Source organism: Sciurus carolinensis, chromosome 10 (genome assembly GCF_902686445.1).
Source record: "Sciurus carolinensis chromosome 10, mSciCar1.2, whole genome shotgun sequence".
Lineage (NCBI taxonomy): Eukaryota > Metazoa > Chordata > Mammalia > Rodentia > Sciuridae > Sciurus > Sciurus carolinensis.
The window spans coordinates 57,156,183-57,183,987 of record NC_062222.1 but is presented as its reverse complement, the minus strand read 5'-3'; the positions used below and the strand labels follow the sequence as shown (position 1 = coordinate 57,183,987).

The 27,805-nt window shown below is 32.9% G+C and overlaps 1 protein-coding gene across 2 annotated transcripts in view; it reads right to left on the bottom strand.

The window, feature by feature from the left end:
• Positions 1-27,805, bottom strand: part of Eif4e (eukaryotic translation initiation factor 4E) — a 38,692-nt gene that overhangs the window by 7,701 nt on the left and 3,186 nt on the right. For both annotated transcript variants that reach the window (XM_047566275.1, XM_047566276.1), the window contains exons 3-4: positions 5,136-5,242; positions 612-707 (exon numbers count right to left, since the gene is read on the bottom strand). In XM_047566275.1, coding sequence (XP_047422231.1) covers positions 612-707; positions 5,136-5,242 — 203 coding nt within the window. The remainder of the gene's footprint in view (positions 1-611; positions 708-5,135; positions 5,243-27,805) is intronic.

Sequence of the window (27,805 nt, the reverse complement as noted above, 5' to 3'; positions counted from 1 at the left end):
TAGAGAATCAATATCAAAATTTTAAATCGTATTTTGGAGTCATGCAAAAGTTTGATTCCAAATGAAGTTTTTGCTAAACTAGAAACAAAATCTGAAAAATATTTCAATTTTTTCTTAAGTCTACCAAAAATTATGAAATTAATGAACTAATCAACCCAGATACTGTTCTTTTCTTCACATCCCTTAAATTTTGATCATTTGAGCCTTAGAGACCTCATAGGAAATTTCAGATATTATATTGAAAAGAATTACAGAAATGGAAACCTAACAGTGCTCTAGGATACCCAGTTATGAGGGAGATTTATTTAGGCAACCACTAATAAATATAAGTTTCAACTATTTGTCAAAAGTTTTAGGGCAATAAAGGATTCTGAAGGGAAGGATATTTCAGAGCAAGGAATACAGAATATTCAGGCCTACAGGGTAACAGATTGACCCTTTCTAAAACTGATCAGGCATAATCACAAATTCAAACATTTATGAGGAAACAAAGTTCTTCAGATCAATGTTTGTTAATTTCACCTCATCCTTCATTTTGTGGATTCAACTTAAAAGAGAAAGCGTACACAACTAAAAAAACTACAAATATCCTAAAATAAATGGTTACTTACGCCCAAAAGTCTTCAACAGTATCAAACTTAGAGATCAGTCGAAGGTTTGCTTGCCAAGTTTTACTTTTATCATTTTTAAAAAACCAGAGTGCCCATCTAAAAATAAAAAGTCAGTGTCAAAAAAACTATTGTATACTCATGTTCACTGCAGGATTGTTCACAATAGTCAAAAGGTGGAAGCAACCTAAATGGCCATCAACAGGTAAATGGATGAACAAAATGTAGTACTCACATACAACTATCATTAATGATATGAAAAGGCAAATACAGTATGATTCCACTTTAATGAAGTACCTAGATTAGTCAAATTCATGAGAGACAAAGAGAATGGTGATTACTAGGGGCTACAGAGAAGTGGAAACAGTTATTGTTTTGGAAGATGATGATATTCTGGAGATTAGATGCACAACAACGTAAATGTTTTACGTAAATGTATTTAAAATGACTAAACTATAGGTCTAAAACAGGTAAAAAGGGTAAATTTTATGTGTATTTTACCACAAATATTAAAAGAATTCAATTGTAACTGTTATTCATTGGCAAATAAGGAATACTTTTCTCTATTTCTTTCATTTAAAAAATACATGTTTCAGTTGGGGATATAGCTCATGGCTCAGTGGTAGAACACTGGCCTAGGTGTGAAGTCCAGGGTTCAATTCTGAACACCAGGGATGCCTACTATATACCAGGTTCCCTGTAACACCTAAAGATCCTGAGGTTAATCTCTCAGGGGGATTTCACAGAAATGTGGCACAGAGAATTACAGTGTGCTAGGTACTATATAGTAAGAGATAAACACAGTAGTTAAGGGAAAGAGTACATGCATTTAGCCATAAAGGAAGGTTAAGAAACAGGAAAGATTCAACTTTGAGAGGAACAAATAGTTATCAGGCAAGAGAAAGAAATGGAAGTGCTAGAAATAGGAAAAACTATTAAATTAGATTCTACATTTATTCAAACATAAAACTGGGAAAATAAAGGGATTGAGTGATACTTCAAAGATATGATCTGAAATAACGTTTACCAGTTTCTACATATCTGTATATACTTCCATTTAAAATAGTTGTATTCCTAAATAATTATAATAGTTCATATATACCTAATATATTACATATATTAATTTCTCTAGTATTGATAATAAACTCATATAACATTAAAGTTAAATGTATCCTCCCAAGATGATTCACCTGTAGAATAACTGAATTCAATATTCTCTGAAATGTAATACATTAAGCCCTTGGTATCCAGGAATTTCATAATCTTAGGTTCAGCATCCTCAGATTCAACCAATCTCAGATGGAAAATACTCAGCTTAAAAAGAAAAACAACAACAACAAACTTTTGCCTATACTGAACATACTAACTTTTAAAAAACTCATTCTGTAAGTACAGCATAACAACTATTAACGTAATAGGTATCATAAGCAAAGTAGAGGAGAATATGAAGAGGTCATATGCAAACACTACACCATTTTATATTAACTTGAGCATCCTTGGGGGTCCTACAACCAATCAGAGGGAGGACTGTTTAAAGAAAGTAAGTAAAAGGGAAATTCCATATTCTCATCAATACAAATGTTATCTGAAGGGCTTTCCAAATTATTTTATGATCGATGCCTAGTAAACCCCAGTTAGAAACAAAAATGAGATGCATTTGAACATGTGCTTGAATAATGTATATGCACTTGCCAACCCACTATAAAGGGGGAAAAAAAAGGCAGAACAACTATTTTAAAAAACCCATAAGATCAAGTACTATACTCTGGATTTAAAACAATAATACAGTATCTTTTAAAAGAAAACTGTACTCAGCCTTTAAACATAAAGGTTTATATTAAGAAAATAACTGGGTAACTAGACAAAAATGTTTGTACAAGAATGTTTTTAATTTTAAGACTATCTATTAGAAGTGTGTAACAATATGGAATTAGTTAAATAAGTAGTTCTCAAAGTGTGGTTTGCAGACCCCAGGGGAACCTTTTTCATATATGATTCTAAGACAATATTTTATCTTTCACTATTGACATTTGCAGTAATGGTACAAAAAGGATAAATGTACTGACACCTTAGCAAGAATGGAGACACAGACACCAAACAATACTAATAGTCACTGTATCCTTTATCAACTTTGCCAGCTTCATTTAAAAATGTGTTTAACAAATAAAAATGTTCTCATTTAATTTTTATCTGTTTGCATGTCTTTTTCATATTATGCACGTAAAGCACTTCTAATGCAAAAAAAATACAATGCTTAGGCAATTATTTGAATTGTGAGGCAAACTAGCCACTAACATCCTATTTACTTGAAAAAAACCTGATAAACCATGGTTATTGCTTAGGAAATGAATAGTGTAATTAATCTGTTGCTTAAAATCTGAGCTTCGAGGATAAAAATCTTAATTTTGGAAAGCTTTCATTTGCCACCATCAGCTGAAAATTCCTAAAAATTAAAGACATTTTTGATGAGCTTAGAGATAATATTAATGAATTATTTTTTCAAATTACTATACAATGAAATGTGTCAACATGCACAGGATCTACATAACTCATTGAATCATTATTTTCCAAATGACCAATGTATGATCACGTACTGGTAAAATACCCATTCTAAAGGCAAGCAAGACCAATGGATTTTTAACATAACATTGTAGAAAACGTTCTTGAATATCATTTCAGATTTTACACTGCAAATAATCTATAAGAAATCTAGTATCAGGGAAGAACATCCACAATTATTTTAGAAGGCTACTTAAAATTCTTCTACCTTTTTTAACAAGGTACTGGTGTGAGGCCATGTTTTCTTCTTATACTTACATTGAAACAACTCATCTTCACAGATCAAATGCAGAAGCAGCTATGAAAATCCAGCTGACTTCTAGTAAGTTATGCTTTTAATTAAAAAGATTTGCAAAATGCTATTTTTCTATTGTTTTTATTTCAAAAATATTTTCATTAAAATGTTTTATGTTAATGCAATTAATTAATGAATATATTTCAGTGCGAAACAAAACATCTTAGCACTTAAATAGCAACAGATAAAAATCTACACAATCAAAGCTGTGAGAGTATAAAGTTGTGAATTGCAAAGATTTTATTCATGGTTGGAAAACAGGTTCCAGGAATTTGTTAATTGTCTTTGTAAACCTCTGCCACATACTTAGTAAAGAATTATCTATCCTTTGAACTGCTTTGGGGAAAAAAAAAAGTTGTAAAATCAAACTTCTGAGAAATTATTTAAGTAAAATAGAATACAACCACACAATAACCTCCCCTGCTTTAGGTAGGTTAATATCCCTAATATACAATGCCCGAAAAATAATTTGAAACCAGGAATTCAAATTGTCAAGAGTCTAAAAGCTGATGAAGGAGAATAATTCAGCAGTAACTGTAAAAATTATTAAAGAGTAATCATTATCCTAAGAAATCTGAAATTTTACCATAGAGACACACTTCAAAAAGGTAAATGAACCCGTAAAGATGTAAATTGCAGCACTGTTTGTAAATAGAAAAAATATCTACACTCACTAATGTAGTACAAGTGTATACATATGCATAAGGCAGAAATTTACAACTATAAGGTATATAGTTATATTGTATATTGTGTTCATGTACGAATATAGGACAAATCCCATCAGTATGTACAACTTAATGCACCAATTAAAAAATGTAGGGAAAAAATAAAATAAGGCAAAATCTGCACATACAAACAAAAAACTATATAAAAGTATTTGTATAAAAATATACATGTGCATATTTAAATTCTGGAACAGTACAAATCAAATTTAATACTGACAATTCTGAGGAAAAAAGTAAAAGACATTGAGAAAGTCAAGAATTTTTACTTTATATACTTGTGCCTGTTCATTTAATCATTCTTATTACAGGTTCTTGAGCAAGATAACACAAAACCTCCAGCATCTATATCTTATACCTCTCTCCTTTCTAATTTCAATTTCAAATTACCTATGCTTGCTTTACACATTTGTATATGCCATATTCACTCTTCAAACTACCCCAATCTCTTGTTCTATCAGCTATACTGTATTAAAAAACTTTCCCCCTAAATAAACAAGGACTTTTTTTAATTGCCAACCTAACAGTTATGTGAACCTTTCTTTATTTGACCTTCTGGGCACATATGCTATCCTAAAACCAAACTATTTTCTTTTTTCCATGACCCTCCACTTTCAGTCTTTATGTCTACTTCCTTCACAGGTATTATCCCTCAACACAGACTCCCTATTTGTTGATATCGCAGACGTTTGTCTTCAGTCAAGTTTACTTGAGAATTTACTAGCATAGCTTCAATTACCACCAATATAATGATGAATTTAAAACCACCAAGTTCTTTCTGAGCTCAAGATTCACACATAAAACTGTCTGATGTTCATGGGTCATCCAAATGAAAATGGAAACCTTATCCTGAGCATACAAAAATTAGTGCCATCTAATTTTCCCCTTCAAATCTACCCTGTTCACCATTTACCTCACTAAGTCAGAAAACCTAGGTGTCAGAAAGCTTACCTATTCTGTAGAGGATGTTTTATATAGTGTTCTGGGTTAGCAACCTCCTGATTAGATTCTGTTTTCTCCTCTTCTGTAGGCGGGGGATTAGGAGTAGGGGTGGTTTCCTAGAGAAAAATAATATAAAACATTATTTTAAACTTCTTAACATACCTATAACAACAATGCTCTAATTAAACTTGAGGCAATGATGTTGATAATGTCTTTTTTAAGGAGAAGGAATTAGAGCAAATAATTTCACAGAACAGACCACAGACCAACCTCTAATAACCTGACTCTTCATTCCAGTATCTCTTAAGGGCAAAGGGTTTCTTGAATTTTAAAATAATTTTTATAAAATGTGCAGTTATCCTCTTACTTGCTCATGTTTTTAATATCAAGATTAAGAAACAAAGTTAGGAGAATCAACTATTTTTTTTAACATATCATATTAAAGTATCTTATATATAATTATCAGGGAGTAGAGGAGGATTAAAACTAAATTTTGGCGAGTATAACAACTTTATTTCAATGGCAATAAAAAAAAATGATTTATAAAGTGATCCAGCCAAAGGCAATGAGGTCCTTGCCTTTGTGTCACACTGTTTACCTACCCTATAATTTGAAAATTTAGCAACTTGACATTTTCAATAAGCAATATGCCAAACAAAAAAAAGGAAGAAAGAAAGAAAGAAAGTAAATTTTAGGTTAGGAATAATTAATATTGTCACTTAAATATATCAGAAAGAAAAGGAACCTGAGGATAATTTGAGATTAGTTTTCACCACATTCCTCCTCTTGTTCTTGATGCTATTATAAACTGGTCAAGGAAAGGCACCAGAAGCTGAAATAAAAGTTGGGTGGGGGACAGGGACAGGACTACAACAATGTTTGGATATCAGGTTTTGTTTTTGTTTTGGTGCTTCTGGACATCAAACCCAGGACCTTGTGTGTGCTGGGCAAATGACTCTGTTTCCCCTAGGCCAGGTATCAGATTTAAACTGAACCAGCAAAACAACAGAGATGTACCTTAACGTAACAAGATATGCAAATCAGATATGTATACTCTAAAAGATTTCAAACCAGATAGGTACTTACTACTTATTTTAAAGAATGCATTTTTTTTTTTTTCTTATCAACATAGGACACAGACACCAACTTCATTCTACTAGCCTATAAAGTCACTCAGAGCATGGACTATGTCTTGATTTTGCTCATAATTATATTGTTAATGACTACAGTGCTTAAACTCAACAGGAACTTATGGGCTTTAAAACTAAATAAATTCAAATGTTCACATAAAAAGATTCTAAGATTTATATGCCATTAAGAGTAAGGTTTAAGCTTTATTAATTATAAGGTAAATTAATAAAAAATACACCTATCTAACAAATCCCCCAGCACTTCACAGTATCAAGGTAATTCACCTATGTTAACTTGCTCAAAATACCAAACTGCACTCTTCTGAAGAACATAACCTCAAACCTCTAGAAGTATTAACTACAGTATCTAGCAATCAACCAGACACTACTAGACATACAAAGTATTTTTAAAAGGCAGCTAAAGATCAAAAGATTAAATTATCCATGGAAGACATCCATTGAAAGACAATTCAAATAAGTCCACATAGACTTACTATGATTAGTATGGTAAAACAGAAGAAGGGGGATGGGGATAAAATAGTTACTTGAAAAGGGAATTGAAATATATTTTTAAAAAGAATCAAGTTGGGGTGTGATGGCACAAGCCTGTCTCCCAGGGCCTCAGGAGGCTGAGGCAGGCAGATTGTAAATCAGAGGACAATTCAGTAACTTAGTGAGACCCTGTCTCAAAATAAAAATTGAGAAAATAAATAAAGGAAGAGCTCAGGATGTAGCTCAGTAGTAAAGCACCTCTGGGTTCAATCTCCTATACCAAATAGTAATAGCAATAAAAAAAATGAAAAGAGCCAAAGGGATACTCTGTGACTGTCAACTGCAATATCTGAAATGAAGAGCCCAATGAAACGTTTAACAACATTCTAACAACAGACTAAGATTGGTATAGGGAAAACCTGTAAACTTGCAAAACAGGTCAAAAGGAAAATATTCATACCAAAGCACAAAAAAGGGAAAAAATAGCTTGTACAAAATTTGCAGAACAAGATGGGCATGGTGGCACATGCCTATAATCCCAGCGGCTTGGGAGGCTGATAGGAGGATTGAGAGTTCAAAGCCAGCCTCAGTCAACAGGGAGGTGCTAAGCAACTCAGTGAGACCCTGTCTCTAAGTAAAATACAAAATAGCGCTGTGGAGGTGGCTCAGTGGTCGACTGCCCCCGAGTTCAATCCCGTAAACCCCCCCCCCCCCAAGAAACACACACATACAGAAAAAGGCTAAAAGATAGAAGCAATACATAATGAGTAAGACACCAAATCTGGTAACTGAAAATTCAAGTCAGATTCAAAGGGCTAAAGGAATCTGAAGCATAAATATAAACAACAACTACACCAGGTACATCAGGTATAAGCAGAAAATATACACACATGTACTTGCACAATACATGCACAGTTTTCATGAAACAATAGCATCTAACTTCTCAACAGAATCAATGGGAGCTGAAAGACAACACAAAGACACCTCAGTACTGAAAGAAAAAAAAATTAATCTTAGAATTTGATGTCTGGTGAAAATACTCTTCAAAGTGAAGAAGAAATAAAGACATAGTTTTGAGCAGATAAGATACACCTCTCTACCATATCCACTCACCCACCTACTCACTGACCATCCCCAAAAGATTTAAAGTAAAAGGACTATCAAAGGCAGTCTTCAGCCTCTAGCAATATGATCCCAGATGTGATTTTGGAGATGTGAGAAAGAATAACAAACATCAAAAAAGGTTTAAGTATTTGGGTAAATGCACAAGACTATTCACAATTTAATGGAGCAATAATACTGTCATGTGGGGTTTAAAACGATGATCCCACTGAAGGGTTGTAAGGTTGGGTATGCCAGTAAAATATACCCTTCTTCTGAAAGTACAATACAGGTTCAATAAGTAGCCTTTATCCAAAATGCCTGGGACCAGGAGTGTTTCAGATTTAAAGTTTTTACAGAATGAGATGTCTTGGGGATGGGACCCCAATCTAAATGTGAAATTTGTTTTAAATGTACCATATAAACACAATCTGAAGGCAATTTTATACAATGTTTTAAATAATTTGTGCAATAAAGTTTTTACACTGAAGTTGAAGGAATTGGAAAGGAATTTCTTACATTGCTGACATTGAAGAAATCAAGAATTGTGCACCTGTGTTTTAATGATAACCTGTCACATAAGGTCAGGTTTTCCACTTGCGGCATTACGGGTGTGTTCAAAATTTTTCAGATTTTGGAGACTCAACCCACAGTTGTATCTTCATTATAAACCACACTTTCAGATTTACTTAAACCTCTTGCCTCAGCAGCATAAAAAAAATTAAGCAAATATACTCTGAGGAATTACAAGTTTCACAGGGTCCAAAATATCATCTTCTAACTCATTTAATGCTTTTCCTTCCATTATTCTTCTTTTCACTATTAGAATGATGGAAGACTGAGATGACAATTCAATGTTTGAATGCAAAGAAAGAAAACCTGGGTAATCAGGAGAAAATATGTTCAGTTCCTAGAATTTAGAAAGTGTTCTTTTGATTTAAAAGTCCCGCTTTAAATAAGTAATGGTGTAGTTTCTTTTTTTTTTTTAAATCCATTTGATGTTGTAGTTTTAAAGAACATAAATTTGTACCTTTCCTAGGTTAACTATAATAAAATTACTTTCAAGGAAGTGTAGAAATATGAATCAGTAAGTAAAATCTTCTGATTGCTTTTAATAGCAATTATCTTAATATGTAATATTAATGTACTCACTTGTTTTAATGTAACAATAAGACAATATAGCATTATTACATATTAAGATAGATTAATGATAAGATAAATGCTTTGAAACACCATAAAATGTATAATGGCCAAAGGCAATCATCTTTTCAATATATATTTGAAACTTTAAAATTTAAGCATTTATGGATGTTTCTCTTTTGCTTTTTAAAGTTACTATATACAATAGTTTAGTAGTCTCCTGTTCAAAATTTTAAACTTACATGAATTTCTCAAATCTTTAAGACGCAAAATGGCTTTAGCAGCTAATAGTTTCCATGAAAAAACAAAAAATTCTACATTGTTCACATGACAATGATCAATAAGATCTAGAAATCATCTGATGATAAAAATTATTTTTTAAAAAGTAATATTTTAAAAATATATAAAAGGAGATATTTTTCTCAGCACAAAGTTTTTCATTTAAGTTATATTTCCAAATGACCATCTACTTTAACAATCCATTCTTAATCAGCAGTAGTAGTTCAAACAAAAAAGCTTAGTAGTAGCAATTATTCACCCATTTAGCTTTTTAAAAAATTTTTTAAAATTGTTCTAATTTGTTATACATGACAGTAAAATGCATTTTGACACATTGTACACAAAATGGAGCATAAGTTCTCATTCCTCTGGCTGTACATGGTGCCATTTAGCTTTTTGATATTTTGTTTACAGTATGGAGTTATTGCAAAAAGGGAAAATTTTAAGACTGTTGAGTGAGACATGCCTTATTATAAAATTATCTTCTCTTAATTTCTTTCAACTTCTTGTTATAAAACCTCTTAACTTTGAGTCAAATAACCAATCTGTTTTTCCTTCCTTATATGTAATTAGATAAAAATAAAACAAAATATCCACATTGGATATTTAAAACATTCAGGCTGTTCCTATGGGGATGGTTCAAATTCTATGAGGAAGTCTTATACCTTTTTTCAATTTTTGGCATTAGAAATTAAGAAATGATGTCCAAAATAATGTCACACTGCACTGAATTCTTTATTCAAAAAAATGGTTTACAATTATGGAACTATGCCTAATCAGAACAAAAAAATGTATTTTGTTTTTTAAAAAAATCACAACAAAAAATGCTTTCAGGTCACTCCTCAGTTAAGCATAAACATCAATTAGCAATAACAAATCTCCAATTTGTTCATTATTTGTTTTAATTTGTTAAACACTCATTTAATATAAACTGTATGTAAAAACAAAATTTAGATATTTTGAAGTTAGACACCCTACTAAGATTCTCTGTAAGATTAATTCAAATGAGGCATATGGGATTTTAGATAAATGGTGAAGTAAGTAGCCAGGCCATGGGACAATTGTACCATCAAGGAAATTCTCTCTGAAATTCTAACAGGTTCCATGGAAAGCATTTTTAAAACTGTTCTAATCACATTTAAAAAAAAACAAAATCTGCTCCCCCACACCTCACGTACACTCCTAGAATTGGGGAATGTACACAGGGAACCCACCACTGTTATGTTCCCAGCCTATTTTCTTTCTTTTGAGATCGTCTTGCTAAACTGCCCAGGCTGGCCTTGAATTTGCAATCCTACCACCTTAGTTTCCCGAATCACTGGAATTACAGGCAAGTACTATGTTCAGTCTCATATTTTTTAAATACACAAGACAAAGTACAGGAAATATGATCATCATATGAATCTGTATGAAAACTAAAAGCATTTCCAAGAACAATTCTCTTTTATGAGATACAAACTTGTTTTTAAGGTTGCTTCCTATATAGCACAAATAGTAAAATAGTTTTAAATTTACATTCAATTCAAAAACAAAACTCTTTAGTGCAAAGTCTCAACACCTCTCTCCCTATTACTTCAGGCTGGTTGTATATCAATGAGAAAATTTCACTGAAAAATTTGTCTTAAACATCTATGTTTTCGAATCACCTGGACAAAACAGTAAAGGTTAATTTAATAATTGACTACTCTCAAAGTAATCAAACACATTTTGAACCTGAAAGACAACCTCCCCTTGAAAACCCATTTTATAAAGGGTAGAATAGGGAGCAAGTCATGAGATGGTGCCATGCTTATTTAGAAGATGGTAACCAGTACACCTGAAAGAAAGGGTTCATGAAACCAAAGATATAGTTAGAATGGTAGGTGAAGTGATATTTTGATAGGCCTCAAAGGTCAGGCTAAAAGAGGACCATTCTGTGGGCAGTGGAAGTCATTAACTGTAAGGTCAAAAGGATTAAAAATACAGATGTCAAGTAAGGAAATAAAGACAACCGGTTTAAATGCAAAGTATTAAAACTGATTTTAAAGTTGCTGCATTTGTGAGGTTCAAATAAAAATGTTCAGCATTATAATTCAGTGAACACAGTTCAGCAGGTGGCCTTAGTAAGAGAAGTTGACAGGGATGAAAAAAGTCAAGCAAGAGCGGGGCAAGCCACAGAGAATCTAAGGGAGCATTTTTACTCTATTCTACAAAAATCAGCACATATTATCAGGCATAATATTAGCCTTGTAGAATAATCCTAATATAACAAAGCTAAATGTTTCCCAGATCTAGTGCTATTGCTATGCTTTCTCTAATAAATCTGACTGAATTTTTAAATTCTCATTATGTTCAAATCTATTTTCCTCCAATTATAAAATGTGTCTTTTCATTGTTTTGAATATTTAAATTCCTCACCAACTCTTAATCCAAATATAATTTATATAAACTCCCTCTTCTAGAAATAATGAGCCGTCCTCCCTCATGATACTCTTTAATTCCTACCAGCTAAGGAGGCTGAGACAGGAGGATCTCGAGTTCAAAGCCAGCCTCAGCAAAAGCGAGGCGCTGAGCAACTCATTGAGATCCTGTTTCTGAATAAAATCCAAAACGGGGCTGGGAATGTGGCTCAGTGGCTGAGCACCCCTGAGTTCAATCCCCAGTACTTAAAAAAAAAAAAAAAAAAAAAATACCCTTTTGTGTCTTCTATTGCCTTCAAACAACAAATATTTACTCCTAGAAACTTTTGGAATTTTTTCCCCCAATGTTAAAGAGACACTGCACAATCCTTAATCTGAAGTATAGAAAAGTCAATGGTTTGTTGAATAGTCCCCAGGAACTAAAATTGATTTGAAGTGTGGTCCACAGTACTAGTGGTTCACCAACTGGTTATGATCTTCAGGGAATTTAAGACACAGAAATGGAATGTAAACACTTAGGAAAGATTATAGCAATTTGGCAGTATTATAAGTCTTCTGAAACTTTTCAAATTCAAAAATACATTTTTGTATGTATTTTTTATCTTTGTACCATTTTACAAACATAACAGATTTATAATTACTTTTTAAAAACAAAAGCAGGTTAGGTATACTGGCACACACTTGTAATTCCAGCTATTCAGGAGATTGAAGCAGGATCACAAGTTTAAGGCCAGTCTGGGCAACTTAGTGAGACCTTGTTTCAAAAAATAAAAAGGACTGGGGATTTTGCTCAATGTTTGCCTAGCATTGTAGAAAGTCTAGGTTCAATCCTTAGTAGTACAAAAACAAAAAACACAACAAAAAGTTTTTCACCAGAATAAGAGATGCAATTGGGGTCAAATCCTACCTAAGCTGGAATTCCAGCTCTGCCATTCACAGATATAAATTACTGAGCATTTAACAATTTTCCTGTGCCTCAGTTTCTTCATCTTAAAATAGGCATTGAAACACCTATAAGATTATGGAGATTAGAAGAATCAATAAATGAAAACCATTTAAATGGTCTGCCACACAGACAATTAAAATTATACTTAAATATAAACCATTAAACTTACCCTTAACTGAGGTGTAACCTGAAGGCATTTTGGTTGTTTCTTTAAAAAAAAAAAAAAAGGTATTTCTTCCTTCTGATTTGGCATAGTTACTTTTAAAGGACTATCTAAAAATTATGGTTGTATGACTGCCTGGCTTCCCATTCTGGAAATATTTATATAAGGCATACTATATGGCTAAAGATTGCTAGGTATGCTATTTGGTTTGCTTATGCGTGGTGTGATATACATGGATACAGAACACTTTCATCTATTTCCTATATTATTTCTAGGTAAAAGTAAGAGTGACCTCCCAGTGTCATAGTGACCCATGACAACATAAAAGAATTTTAAGGTAACATTCAAATGAAGAAACCAATTTATTCTACTTGAAAGGTAGATAACATTATCTCTCCTTTCCTATACTGAAGCATCATACATTTGGTTCTCTTTTCCCATCTAAGGCCTTCAGTGAAATTAATGAATGGTTGGAAAGTGGCAGTGTGCTTGATTACCAAAGAATGGTAAAAAGAACACTGAACTCAAGTATCAAAATAAAACAGATCAAAGGGGCCAGAGTAATAAATCATAAATTAGGTGCATTTACCTAATACTATTCACTGTGGTTCCAAACAATGCTGCAAACAACAGTCTTTGCAAATGAGACTGACTTTAGTACTGGTTTTCCTCCAGCAAATGCAATCCAAATTTATCTATCACTGATCTATTAGGAAGCAATACTGGAAAGTGGTTAAAAGCTGGGATATACTTCTAGTTCCTATTTGATTTTTTATTTTTGTGGCACTGAGGATTAAAACCAGGGCCTTGCACATGCTAGGCAACTGTTCTACCACTAAGCTACATTCCTAGTCCTTTTTAAATGTTGAGAAAGGGTCTTGTTGAGTTGTCCAGGTAGTCTTAAACTTGCAACCTTCTCCAGCAGCAGGGATTACATGTATGTGCCACCACACCTGGTTTGATCAGTTCTTTACGTTTTTAAGTATAGTAGGGGGAATTTTTAAAGAATAGGGGTTTAAGTGAATTAGGACAAGATCTAAAAATCTCTAAGCACCACTTCCTTCATTTGTAAATAGCTGTAAGGGTTTTTAGTGACAATCCAAGAGACTGGAACTTAAGTGACCAATACTGTCAGCTATCATTAGCAATCAGTACTATCAGATGCTATTAACTTAAAGAGTTTGGAAAGGCAAGAAAGGATGAGTTAATGTGGTATAATGAATCAGATTTCCAAAGTGTGCAAAGATCTAGTTAGTCCTTTCAATTTTACCCTAAGGAAAAATTTTCAGAAGCTGAATCACTAACTTTATATCTAAGTTACATGGGAGAAGGAGTGGCAACCTACACTGACTGGAACATGCTCTCGAAATAAGTCCTCGACTCAGTAACTTCTATCTACACTCAATCCTTACACTAGATCTTCCTCATCCTCCCTCCTTTACCCCCAAATGCAGAATAAGTGTGAATTCAAGAAGAGAAAGAGCTGGTAAACTGTTTGGAAATTATTTAATTACCACACCCAAATGATTTTAAGACCAATGAGCACTTTCCTGATGACACAAAATAAATATGCAAGTTCAATGCCACAGAACTAACAATGGGTAACAATATGACTGTGGTAAACACCTCCAGTAGAACTTCCTTTTATTTCCCCTTTGCTTCACTCTTTTGTTGAACTGGAAAGATCACGAGTGACTGTATAAGAAATGTGAATGCTACGATGGCTAAGACAGTTATCCAATTATTTCAACAAGTAACTAAACCAACATTTCAGTACGCTGAAGGCACTATGTTAAGGTATCAAATAAAGAGTAGGATAGGTAAAGAGTAGAGAACAGAAAAGGATAGTGCTTTATGACCTCAAAATGGTAACATCAATCCTCACACCTCATCCAAACTATGAGATTTAACTTGACAAGTAACATTTACTAAGCCACTACCATCAAACAATGTGCTATAAATTTGCATATACATTACATCAACATATTCTATTTTCACAAAATTGTGAAACCACTATTCTCTCTACTTTTTAGATAAACTTATTCCCTGGAAAGTTAACATGTCCTAGCTATAGTCTACATTAAAATCATCCAGAACTATCAGGGGTTATGGCTAAAAGTACCATGTGTACTAGTATTACCTATTTGTTGTTTTAGTATAATTATTACTAGAACCTAGTTCACTCTCGAACATGCCCAGGATTGGATAATAAATTAAATGGTTACCAAGGTATTCTTCTAGGTAGCATAACCTTACAGTATGTATTATATTCTGCTCCACAGCCTCAGGTTCATCTTGACAAGTGCATGCCACTGCCAATAAATTAGTAAAAAAGCATGAATGATACATATACTTCACCCACCCACACAAACAGGAAATTCCATTATTAGGGGGAAAAGCAAGTAAACACTAAGAACCAATTATGGTGAGTATACATTATCAGGCAAAACAGCATACTAATGCCTACTGATCAAATACCTCACATATACAGGTTAACTATGAACAAAATCCTTTTACAGACACAAATAATAACAAAGAAATTGTTAAGTACAAACATACAAACAGACTTTATGATACTTCACTCTTTCTTCTAGTATGCAAATACTCAGTTCTCAGGTATCTCTTTAGTAAATGATATACATCCCACAGTACCTTCCCAGATATAAATTAGCATAATAACTAGTGTGCAAGAACAAGTAGAGCCTCAATGTCTTGTAAAAAGTGAAAAAAAAAAAAAACTAGGTGAAAATGCTAAAAATTTGCCACCCATAAATTAATTCTTTTGCTTTTTAGTTTTCAAATATATAGGTATATGAATTAATAGAAAATAAAATACCAACTAATCTGGATCACTTATTAGGAAAGTATGATTGTAGATTTTGGAGGTCTTATTATTTATCTGTGAAGTATCAAAATCATGACCTTCAAACTCCTACCTGAAAAGAAATATTGTGATGATTTGTTGGGTTGTATCTAAAAATACTTTAAAAATTTACAAATGTTTAGTCAATTTAAGGAAAAATCTAACTACCAGGTCAAAATTAATGACTAACATTAGATTACTAATCAAACAATTAAGTTTGTTGGGGTATTACAAAAGTTCTTATTTCTGCATGGTCAGAATACATAACTATATTTCATTTTTTTAAAACTCCCTATAGTCCACACTTGAATTTCAGATCTTCTAATATACAATTTTAAAACTTGGATGCATTCTTAACAACTAGAAAAAGATGTATCTTGTTATATTTTAAAATAAACTAATTCCTGAAGGAGCAACACTGTTTACTGACTAAATTACTGTGCATATCTCATAGAGTCTAAGACAAGATTACAAATTCAGATGGGGGATGTGATGACAGAAATATAAGAAACGGATATGTGAACTAGAACAATAACAAAGATAATAAAATTTAAATGTCACTACTATTTAAACAAAGGATATCAGAACTTTCATATTTAAAAATAAATATATAAAATTTACACATATTAAATATTATCAAAACTAAAAAAGTCTCAAACTACATGAATTTTTGGCTGGTCCAAAGATAGTGAGTTATCTCAACTGAGTAAGCACAATTATAGATTGAACACCTTGTTGTGCTCTTTGCCAAGCATGGTGATGGACACCTGTTAATTCTAGTGCCTTGGGAGGCTGATGCAGGAGGATCGAAAGCTCGGGGCCAGCTTCAGCAACCTAGTGATATCCTGTCTCAAAATAAAAAGGGCTAAGGATGTACCTCAATGATACAATCCCCTGTCCCCCCAATCACATTAGAACAAGTGTTTATGCTGAAGAAAACTATATTGGTTGCATTAACATGATTAATTATTAATGTTGCAATTATTCTTTAAAACTTGTCAATAGAGCTGGGGGATATAGCTTAGTGATACAGTGCTTACTCAGCATGTACAAGGCCCTAGGTTCAATCCTCAGTCAGTACTGTGAAAACAAAACACCAAAACACCAAAAACCCTTCACTAATTAAAAAATAAAAGGCAAATGCTTTCAAGATACTTTCTAAAACTTTGACAAGCATAACTAAAATTTAATGGTAGTGTTTTTTTAAAATCAGTTTTTGTTTTACATATCACTGTAAAACAAAAGAGCTGCTGAACGCTGTAAATTTTGTGTTCATTTTTTTAAAAAAATTTTAATGGTGGTAAAAGTTAAAAGGTTGAAATGTCAATGTAACCTGTAGTTTTAACAGAGAAATTATTAGTGTGCACCAAGAATCGCCTTTCAAAAGAAAATATATTTTGAAGAAACATATTTCTTCAAAAAAAACTACAAAAACAAGTATAGCCAGTGTTTCATATGTCCCCCAGATTTGGTGTGGGCTATACATCCCTCTACTTATTCTGATTAAGCTAATGAACTACCAAGTTTCCAACTACGGAAAGATATTGTTTAACCCAGTAATTAGATTTCTGAGAGGTTTCTTTCAAACAACTGACAGGACAATAGTAGTATATTTTATATTATAATAGTATACTTTATATTAATAAACACTATGTTATACATAAAACCAAACAATAACAAATCATGATGTTCATTATGCAGACACTATACCGTTTGAAAAAAAAACTCAAAACATTAGTACACCAGGCACAGTGGTGCACAGCTACAATCCAACATAACTAGGAAAGCTGAAGAAGGATCACAAGTTCTAGGTCAGTCTGGGCAAATAAGGAAAAATGAAAATTAAAAAGGGCTGGGATATACCTCAGTGGTAGAGTACATCCCACCACCCCAGGTTTAAACCCTAGTACCAAAAAAATAAATAAAATCATACTTATGTAGAAGTAGGAGAAAACAGTACTAAATCATATGAACAATGAGCACTTTTACTTTTTTAGCTCTATACTTCAGTCCTATACAAATGATGGTGCATCCAAACAATTCAGCATTAAAAAAAAAAATAAACTATCAAGTCACGAAAATACCGCAGAAACTTAAATACAAATTACTAAATCAAAAGTTACATACATGAGTCCAATGATAATGACACTCTAGAAAGGCAAAAAGATAGGCATGGGGAGTAGAAACAGGCAGAGCAGAGTAGAGAGGACTTTTAGAACAATAAACTATTCTGTATGCTACAATAATGGTTGGATATTAGTTACTACACATTTGACAAAATCCACAATATATAACACCAAGATTGTATGACGATGATGAGTTAATGAAGGACCCATCAATTGCAACAAATGTACTACTCTGGTGCAGGATGTTGACAGTGGGAAAGTTGTGCATGTGTGGGGGAAAGGAGCATATTTAGAACTCTTTGTTCTTTCTACTCAATGTTGAAACTACAACACAGAGATATGTTGAATTAGCATTTACACACAAGTGAACCAAAATATTACTAGAGAACACCTACTTGTTGGGATTACAAATTTTCTTCACATTGATCTAGATGTTCCAAAGTCATTTTAATAATATTATACTGGAGTCCAAATACACACCTGAGTCTACTTCTAGACTGCTCAGTGTATTTTAGTGATCTGCCAATCCTGTCCTGCACCAATATCACATTTTTAAGTTACCTTTGTTTAATAATTTTTTTCGTCATGGCCAAGCAAATTTCCCATTCCCCTGTCTTTTTCTTTAAAAAATGTCCTGAGCTGGGGATGTAGTTCTGTGGAATGGTGTTTGCCTAGCATTTGTGAAACTCTGAGTTTGATACCCAGCACCATTTAAAAAAAAAAAAAAATTACTGACAATTTTCATGTTTATACCTCCAAATGAACTTCACATTTTATAAAGCATGTTGTCAAAACTTCTAGAAAAGGCCAGTGAACATTTTAGGATAGTAATCTATCACTTAAAAAAAAATTTTTTTAGAAGTTTCAAATGTAAAAGACCATGACCTTCATATAATTATATGTAAAATATATATAAATAGACTGATATATTACATTTATCTAATTACAGCAGGCCACAGTATGCAGAGCCAAGCATGAAATACCATACACCACCTTGCCTATAAAGATTTTGGTATTGTGATTCAGTTTATACTGAGTTTAGGTATTATACTCAATAATTAACATCCCTCCACTATTAAATCGTTTTCAAAAACAACCCTAGGATTCTTCATTTATTAAAGTTCTCCTTTGTATCCCTCAGTAAAGCTAAAAAGTTATTGTTTTTGAATCCTAAAAATTTCTTGTCAGGTTATAATCCCTGGACATTTGAGGGAAGGCACTTGCACTTTGTACATTAGTGCTATAAATATTTACTAAGTGTATTATTCATGGCACTTTCTGCCAATATTACAGAAAAATTGTAAATACTGCATTATGTCATCAGAATGCAACTTACTGCTATAAGTTACTTTTAAAGTGTAAATGACAATTCTTTTTGGGGAGGAGGAGGCAGTAATGGAAATTGAACCAAGGGTGGCAAGCACTCTATCCCTGAGCTATGTCCCCAACCTTTTAAAAAAAATTTTTATTTTAAGATAGAGTCTTACTACATTATCCAAGCTGGCCTCAAACTTGTGATCCTTCTGCCTCAGCCTCACAAATTGCTGGGTTTCAAGCATGTGCCACCAATCCCAGCTCATTTATTTATTCTCTTAAATGTAAATGTACTTTCTTTTCCCATTCAGTAATTCATTAATAAAAGCTGAAGGAAGAGATGGGTTCAATGAAGCACGCCCAGCACATAAGCACTCAAATGTTTGAATAAACAGATGATTCTAATATTACTACTTTCCAAAATCTCACAAAAAGCTATAGCACCAAGATTTAAGAAACTAAACACACATACACACATGCACTCACGCACGCACACATGCACACACAGATATAAAGAACAAAAGAAAATAAAGGGGGTGTGGCTGGAATGCAGACAGACAAGTGGTAACTGATCAATATAGGTAACAAGAGCCTTGAAGGCTGCTAGCATCTTTAAAACTGGAAGTGAAGGGAAGTAAATTAAACAATTCAGTAAAAGTTGTTTAGAGAGCAGCTAGGTCCTTCAATCCCCTCTGCTTCTCAAAGCTACTGGGACTGCTGCCAGATGAGTTCAAAAAGAAAAAGAAAATAAGCATCTCGGAGGAAACGGGCAGGGAAAAGAAAATGCCTTAAATGTGTATATATATATCCTAAAAAGCATAAGTTATGATTTTTGCAACAATTAGAGAAAGCTAAAAAGGTCAACATTCAAAAGACAAAATAAGAGGAAAGGAATGAACGAGGAGGAAAAGTCAGAGATTATACCTGGAAATTTAAAATAAGATATACAAGACTGCAAAATACATGCAGTTTTCCAGAGAACTAGTCTAAAAAATCCAATATCTGACTGCTTCAAAAAGAATAAAAAGATGAGAGGAAAAACACCAATAAATCTGTCAGAAGTGATAGATACAAGTTGCCATATTTAAAAAGTTTTGCCTTTTGACTTTCAGCTCAGGAGACTGCAGCACAAGTTTCTTCGTTGTCCTGAGTCCAGGTTCTTCTGACATTAGCCACCTCCACAATGCTGTCCAGATTGGACCTTAAGATCAAAGTCATATGCCTAAGGTGCACAGGGTGACAAGATCATGACAATGTCGGCCATGAGGTCTATCTCCAAAAGAAAAAAAGGTTAGTGATGACATCCCCAAGGCAACCGGTGAATGGAAGGGTCTAAGGATGATGAAACTGACCATTTAGAACCCAACAGGGTCAGGGTGAAGTGGTATCTTCTACCTTTGCCCTCATCATCAAAGCCCTCAAGGAACCAAGAGTCAAAAATAAACAGAAAAAAACTTTAAACACAGGGTAAATACCACTTTCAATATAACTGTCAACATTGTTCCAAAGAACTTTTTGGAACCACTGAAAATATTCTGTGGACTGCCTCATCTGTGAGATGCAATATTGATGGAAGTCACCATCAAGACATCATACATGACATCAACAGAGGTACAGTGGAATGCCCCCAAATCAAGAAGTACAAGGAAAAATATTTCAATAAAGTACTGACAACCAGAAATAAAGTTTAAAAAATTAAGAAGTTCATACTCATACTGTATGTCAATGTGAAATGGGACAAGAATCTAGGAATATCTAAGCAACGGGGACATGAAAGGAATCAGTGATATTAAAAAAAAAAGCATCAGAATCATTTTAGTCTTATCAACAGAACTACAGAACAATACCTTCAAAATTCCAAAGAAAAGAATTCTATGCCCAGCCAAACTATTGGCATGATACTGCTTAATATTCAAGGTCTCAAAAAGTTAACTACCATATACCTTTTCTTAAACTACTAAAGATGTGATACACCAAAGTGACACAAGAAATCAAGAAAGAGGAAGGCAATGGACAAAGTCAACAGAGGGATGCAACACAGAAGTAAAATGAGAGGGAATCAGAAACACAGTAAAAGGATATCAAGTGAAGACTAATATGCACCAAATATAGAGAGCTAATAATCCAGATTGGAGTAATGTGATTCAGGTGAATGTGAGTAGAACAATATGACTTGATGGCTATTATGACAAAGACACATTTCCTGAAAAAAAAAAAACAAGAGGCTGGGCTCAATGGTAGAGCACTTGCCTAGCACACACAAGGCCCTGGGTTCATCCCCAGCCCTATAATATATAAAAAATGAAAACCACTAAATACTATGGGTTCTGGCCCAGGTTTTAATCTATATTTAACTCAGCTTAACCATATGATAATCAAGTTCCTTTTCCATCCTTTGTGTTCAGCTCCCTTACTGAACCAAAAGAACATTGCTTTAATCTAATCTTAAAACAAGATAACAGAGTGGCCTATTCCCACAAACTTTTCTACTGCATGCTCTTGCCTGACTCACAACACAACCCTGCTAGGTAATAACTGCAAAGTCCTATTTCCAAAGATCTGCTCAAGGATTCCCCAGGAAGAGCTTTAGCAGAAATTCTAGAAGCTGAAGCTAAACTACAAACCAGAAATTGTATTAACATTATTTTCTCTTAGGAACTTTCATAACTAAAGAACATGTAGCTGAAAGATACATATAATGGAGACTTATATTAAAAAAAAAAAAAAAGGAATGAATAACAGGAATTCAGGAAAGGAAGAGGGAGGGGGCATAAATAACCATGTTAAGGGAGAGTATTAAAGAAGTTGAGGTACTGTATCTCCTAGGTGATGGGTATATGGGTATCCAGTTTTCCTAAAACTTACATATATTTTGTACTTTGTTTCCACACATAAACAGTTCACTCTTTGAGGAGGAAGACCTAACAAATAAGTAACTTGACAGCCAACTAAACTTGCACAACTATTATTTGACCAGTACTGCTTTTAACTTTTCAATTTGTTGTCAAAATACCTACCTTCTAGATAGATATACTACCTCCTGTATGAAAAGATATAAGTAAATGGCTATTTATCTCAACAATGTTTGAAATGGCAAAAGGCTGTAAATACCAGTCATAAATACAGAAATAACTGTTAAAACCACACCATGTAACAATCCTATCAAAAAAAGAAAAGTGAGTGCTTTATGTGTTGATATGTAATGCTCTGAGAAATATTAGACAAAAATGCAATGTACCAGAATACTGTGGAAGATGGCTTTTTTTAAAAATCAGATTTGCTTATATATACAAAATGTTTATAAAAAGAGAAAAGAATGGATAATGCTGGTTCCTTCAAGAGATGACCTGCCTAAATAGGAAATGGCTTGAGAAGATTTCACTGTAGATTCTTGTACAAATCCTGTTCTTTGTTTGTTTTGGTGGGTACTGGGGATTTAATTCAGGGGCGCCCAACCACTGAGCCACATCCCCAGCATTATTTTATATTTTATCTGGAGATAGGGTCTCACTGAGTTGCTTAGTACCTCACTGTTGCTGAGGCTGGCTTTGAACTCTCGATCCTCCTGTCTCAGCCTCTTGAGCCACTGGGGTGGCACAAGGCACAATTCCTGAGTTTTGAACAGTGTTAAGATTACCTATTCACAAACACAGTTTTAAAAAAACAGGGGAAAAAAATTAGCCCACAGATTAATTTTAATTCTATAGAAGACCAAATACATATCTTTCAAAGTTTAAAATACACAGAAAAGTTTTTCTAGGATAAAATTAAACAATTTACTCCACCCAAATTTGACACATCCAGTTTTACTTTACAAAATCAAACTAAATATATATTCATGTTTGTATACACCACAATTTGTCTAGATTCTAAAATAATAATGTGCTATTTGAAAGTCACTACCTACATATGGCTAATTAAAGTTAAATATTGTTTAAAATTAATTTCCTTGATTGACCTAGGCACATTTTCACATGGCTTAAATGCCATGTGAGATTAGTGGCTACTATACTGGACAGCACACTAGTATTTCCATTATCATAGAAAGTTCTCTTGAATGGCCCTTTTATAGAAGGATCCTCAACTGAAGAAAATGAAACTAGGAAACTAGGTGGTTGGGGATAGGCAAGAGATATATTTTTCCCATTAAAAGGACTTAGCCTGTGCCAGGCCATGTGCTTAATATATTTCGTGTTAACACAATTCCTATTGCTATCAGTATAATTTGGTTCCCTTTGTAATTCTATGCATTTTATTTAATGCATTTAAAACATTCTGAAATGTGTTTGATTCCTACTGCAAAAAAAAAAAGAAAATCTTATAATGGGCTATAAACTTCACCAGACTACTAGGGGATCAATTCAAATTTTTGACCAGAAGCATGTATTATTAAGTCAAGAAAAAAGAATTATAAAAATACAGTATATGCTAAATACCATTATCTATTAACCAAATTCCGAAACAAACTTTATAATCTAAAACACAGCAAAAATTAAAGTGCAAGTTCAAATGAAAAAAAACAAAACAAAACACAAAAAAAACCTCCTATTCCCACAATCCAAAATCCAGTATAATCCTGTCAGAGAAATTATTTTATATTTAACTTAATTATACTGTCATCATATATTAATGTTTACCATTAATAAACAAACATATTGGTACATATTGATTATGTAATATTTGTATATTTTATATTTACTTGTGTATAATGATGATGTATGCATCAATTTTATCCCTGATGTACAAGTTTTACTAAAAGTAAAGAGTTGACAGTTTTATTTTGGTTGAATTTTATTTTCATTTTTCTTGAACAGGACAATAACGAAGTTTGAGAGCTAGGTTTGAGTTCTGGCTCTCATTTAGGAACTATGTGATAGATAGGAAAAAAGTTTACCTGAAATATGAATTCCTTACCTATGAAACATTCATTTCATTCAATAAAAAACACAAGAAAAAGATGTTCCATTTCATCTTTCCATTAAGTTATCAGATTTTCTTGACTTAATTAATACTTAAATTACCAGACAGTATTGATAGAGGCTACTGATCCATAAGAATTTTTATAGCAACATTAACATATTCACATAAAAATAAAAATCTTATTGACTGTCTTTATAATCAACAGCAAGAAAGAATATTTTAATTTCTGTATAGTAATTACATGTTGTAACAAGCTTAAAATACACAATAAATGTATATAAATGTGTTTTAGCTGAACCTTTTTCTAAACAATTGTTCGACTTTGCCAAACCTTTCACCAAAATTACTAAAAGTACTTAGGTAGTTTAGTCAAGACTAAATTCCACATTTGTAAATCTTTACTAAAATTGTTTCACTAGCAAAATATTTTAACTGGCAATTCCAGACTGAAAAATCATAAGAAATGGCCAATTGATTTCTTTAGAAATCTACTTTAAAAGTTCTAGACCAGTTACTAAATACAATTAGTATAGAGTCCACCCTCCATGTCTGCAGGCTTGTTATTGGCAGATTCAATCAACCTTGGATGGAATATTCCGGAAAAAAAAAAGCGTCTATATTAACATGTACAAAATTTTCTTGTCATTATTCCCTAAACAATACAGTAGGGCAATTACGTAGCACTGACTTTGTAGTATGCCTTATAATTAATTTAGAGATGACTTCAAGTATACAGGAGGCTGTGCATAGGTTATATGCAAATGCTACACCATTTATATATAGGACTTGAGCATCTGCAGATTTTGGTGTATCTGTGGGGAGACTGGGGGTCCTGGAACCAATCTCCTTGGATACCAAGGACTACTCTAACTGCTTGGTCAATCCTCAGATTCAGAAATTGAGGTGCTATTTTCTTAGGATTCTTTATTTTTGTTATTCAACATAACAGTATAACAGATAACAGCACCTAAAAAAAATTACCCACACATTTTTTATTTTATAGCAGTAGCAAAATGCCTGGTAAGTTTATCAAAATAAATTTCCTTTTCTGAAGTCACCCAAGGAAAGCACATTAAATGCTTTCTGGAAAGAAGATGTCATGGTTATGAGAGTACATACTCTGGAACTTGGCTACTTTGTTTGAACAACACCCCAGTTGTGTGATCTTGGGGAAAGTTAGTCACACAATGTTAATCTCCGTGCCTTGGTTTCCTCATCTGTGGAATAAGAATAATACTACCTACATTATAGTGTTGCTGTAAGGATGATATGAATATATGTAAAGCAATGAGCACAATACCTGACTTACATTAAGTGCTATGTTAGCAATTACTAAATAATAAAGTTCTGCTTACACTAAAAAATAGCTGTTATACACAGGTCATGTTTAAAAGGTCATTTTTGAGTTTGTTGTTCAGAACTCTAAATCCATGCTTAGATCTGTTTCAACAGAAACTAAACAGTGTGACTAAACTTCAGCTTCCCATTATTTCTATGGAACAATACTTTTTAAATGTATGCTTCTGACCACGTTCTCAGGTATTTTAGAGCAAAATGGCTCTTTTTTTTTTTTTTTTTCCCTTCAGACATGACTAGGGATTTTTGAAGGAACATTTGATTTTTATGGTTAAGGATAGGAGTGGGAAGAGTATCTGAGGGAAGGAGACTGATAATCAAAAGCCTGCAGAATTTCCTAGTAAAGGAAAAAGATGTGTGTATAAATGGATATATCTGCATGGAACACACTGATAGAATATTAACCTTATCTAATTCTTCAAAGCTGACAAATTCTCATCTTTGAATATTTCATTTAAAAATCAAAATCAGGGGCTGGGGATATAGCATAGTGGGTAGAGTGCTTGCCTTGCAAGCGCAAGGCCCTGCGTTCAATCCCCAGCACGACACAAAAAAAAAAAAAAAAAAAAAAAAAAAACATCAAAATCATCTTAAAATGTCTTATTCCCAATTTTTCAACTAAACTTAGAAATTCCAACAGTCCCTATAACAGAGATATTAAAATGAGACTATAACCCATGCTCATTTTCATTTCTAAAGTTTCTGACAAAGATGGTGCAACTCAAATGTGACAAATGATAAAGGAAATTTCTAGTGGAAGCAGGGAAGAAAAAGGAGAAATTACCATTGATAGAAAAATTGTTTCACAGGTTCCTTATTAAGTAGAGGACTGCTGGTAATTCCATTATACTCTAAATCTTACATAAATTAAACAGACCATTTTACAAAAGTGTTATTTGCCCACAATTTTCTGTTCAAATTAGACTAAGCTTACATAATTCACTTTACATATGATTCTCAGCAATTTCAATGAATAAATTGTATATCTACACTAAGTTTACTGAAGTCACATAACTATGCATATTAATTCGGGATATAAAGTGAAATGAAGTTTGGGACATGAATGCTAGAACCAAATTTATTTGGTTTATTAATCAACTTTGATATATTGGATTCTTCCATTAAAACAAAAACACCTATACTAATTTGTGAAGTCTGCCAATTAACAAACAGTATTTCATTGACAAACTCATTGAATTTTATAACACAACACTTACTTGTCAATATGTATTTAAGCCTTATTTAAACTCTCTGCAATTCAAAGCATGTTTCTAAAGTATAAAAAAGGAAACATTAAATCATCTGGCTGTTCAAGTTGATTCACTTAAGAAATTAATATACAGTTTAAATAGTTCAAGATACAATGTAAAAACAAGTAAAATTACATGCCTTCGATTAAACTAAAGAATTCAAAATTTATCTTACCTTAAAAAGAAATACAAGTCCAAAAAGTGTGTGTGTGTGTGGGGAGGGGAGAATAATAAAGAATGCAGAATGAAGATAAAGTGACTTCTTTTTCTACAAAGAAAAGATGAGCCACTGGAGGTAAGATGGCCTGGGGACACACTGACTTACCATCTTAACTAATACCAATTCTAATTTTGACCTAGCCACAATTCAAATGCCAATAGGATGACAGAGAGTACAGTTTGTTCCAATGTTAAAAATTGTCACACTACCTGTAAAGAAGTAAAATGCTCCCCTTAATTTTCCCTTTCAAACTTCTTGTCACTTTAATATTTGTAAGCCCTATTTTAATGTAACTAAACTCATACACACAATTTAAAACCTTTCAAGGACTTAAAATGACTAATATTTTATTTTCACTGACAAAAACTACCAAATCTCTATGAAATAAGCAGATAAGCAGGAAAGGCCCATGGCTTTTTAAGTGCTTATGATTATGCGCAGTAAGAAAAAGGCATTAAAAGTAGCAATGAAATATGATTTTTAGTTTTCAGCAATAGTACCCCAATACTAATCAGTTGCTTTAAAAAAAAAAATCCAGACTGGGGTTGTAGCTCAGTGGTACAGCACTTGCCTAGCACATGTGAGGCACTGGGTTCAATCCTCAGCACCACATAAAATAAATAAATAAAATAAAGGTATTGTGTTCAGTTATAACTAAAAAAAAAAAAATTAAAAAAAATCCAAGGCTAGGGGTACAAATCATTGGTAGAGTGTATGATTATGTGGGAGGCTCTGGGTTCAAGCTCTAGTGCCAAAATTAAATAATAAAACTGTCAAAAGGAATACTACATGATTAGCCTGTGGACAAGGGTGCATAAAAATAGTGAAAATTCGTATTTCTCACTAAAAATGCATACTTTGATACTATTTTACATATAACCCCAAACTACTATAGTTTCAACCTAGATTTTACAGTTTTAAGTTTTAGGGTTGTTCATCTCCCCAATTTTTTTCTTTTTTTAAACATAATTCATCTTCCT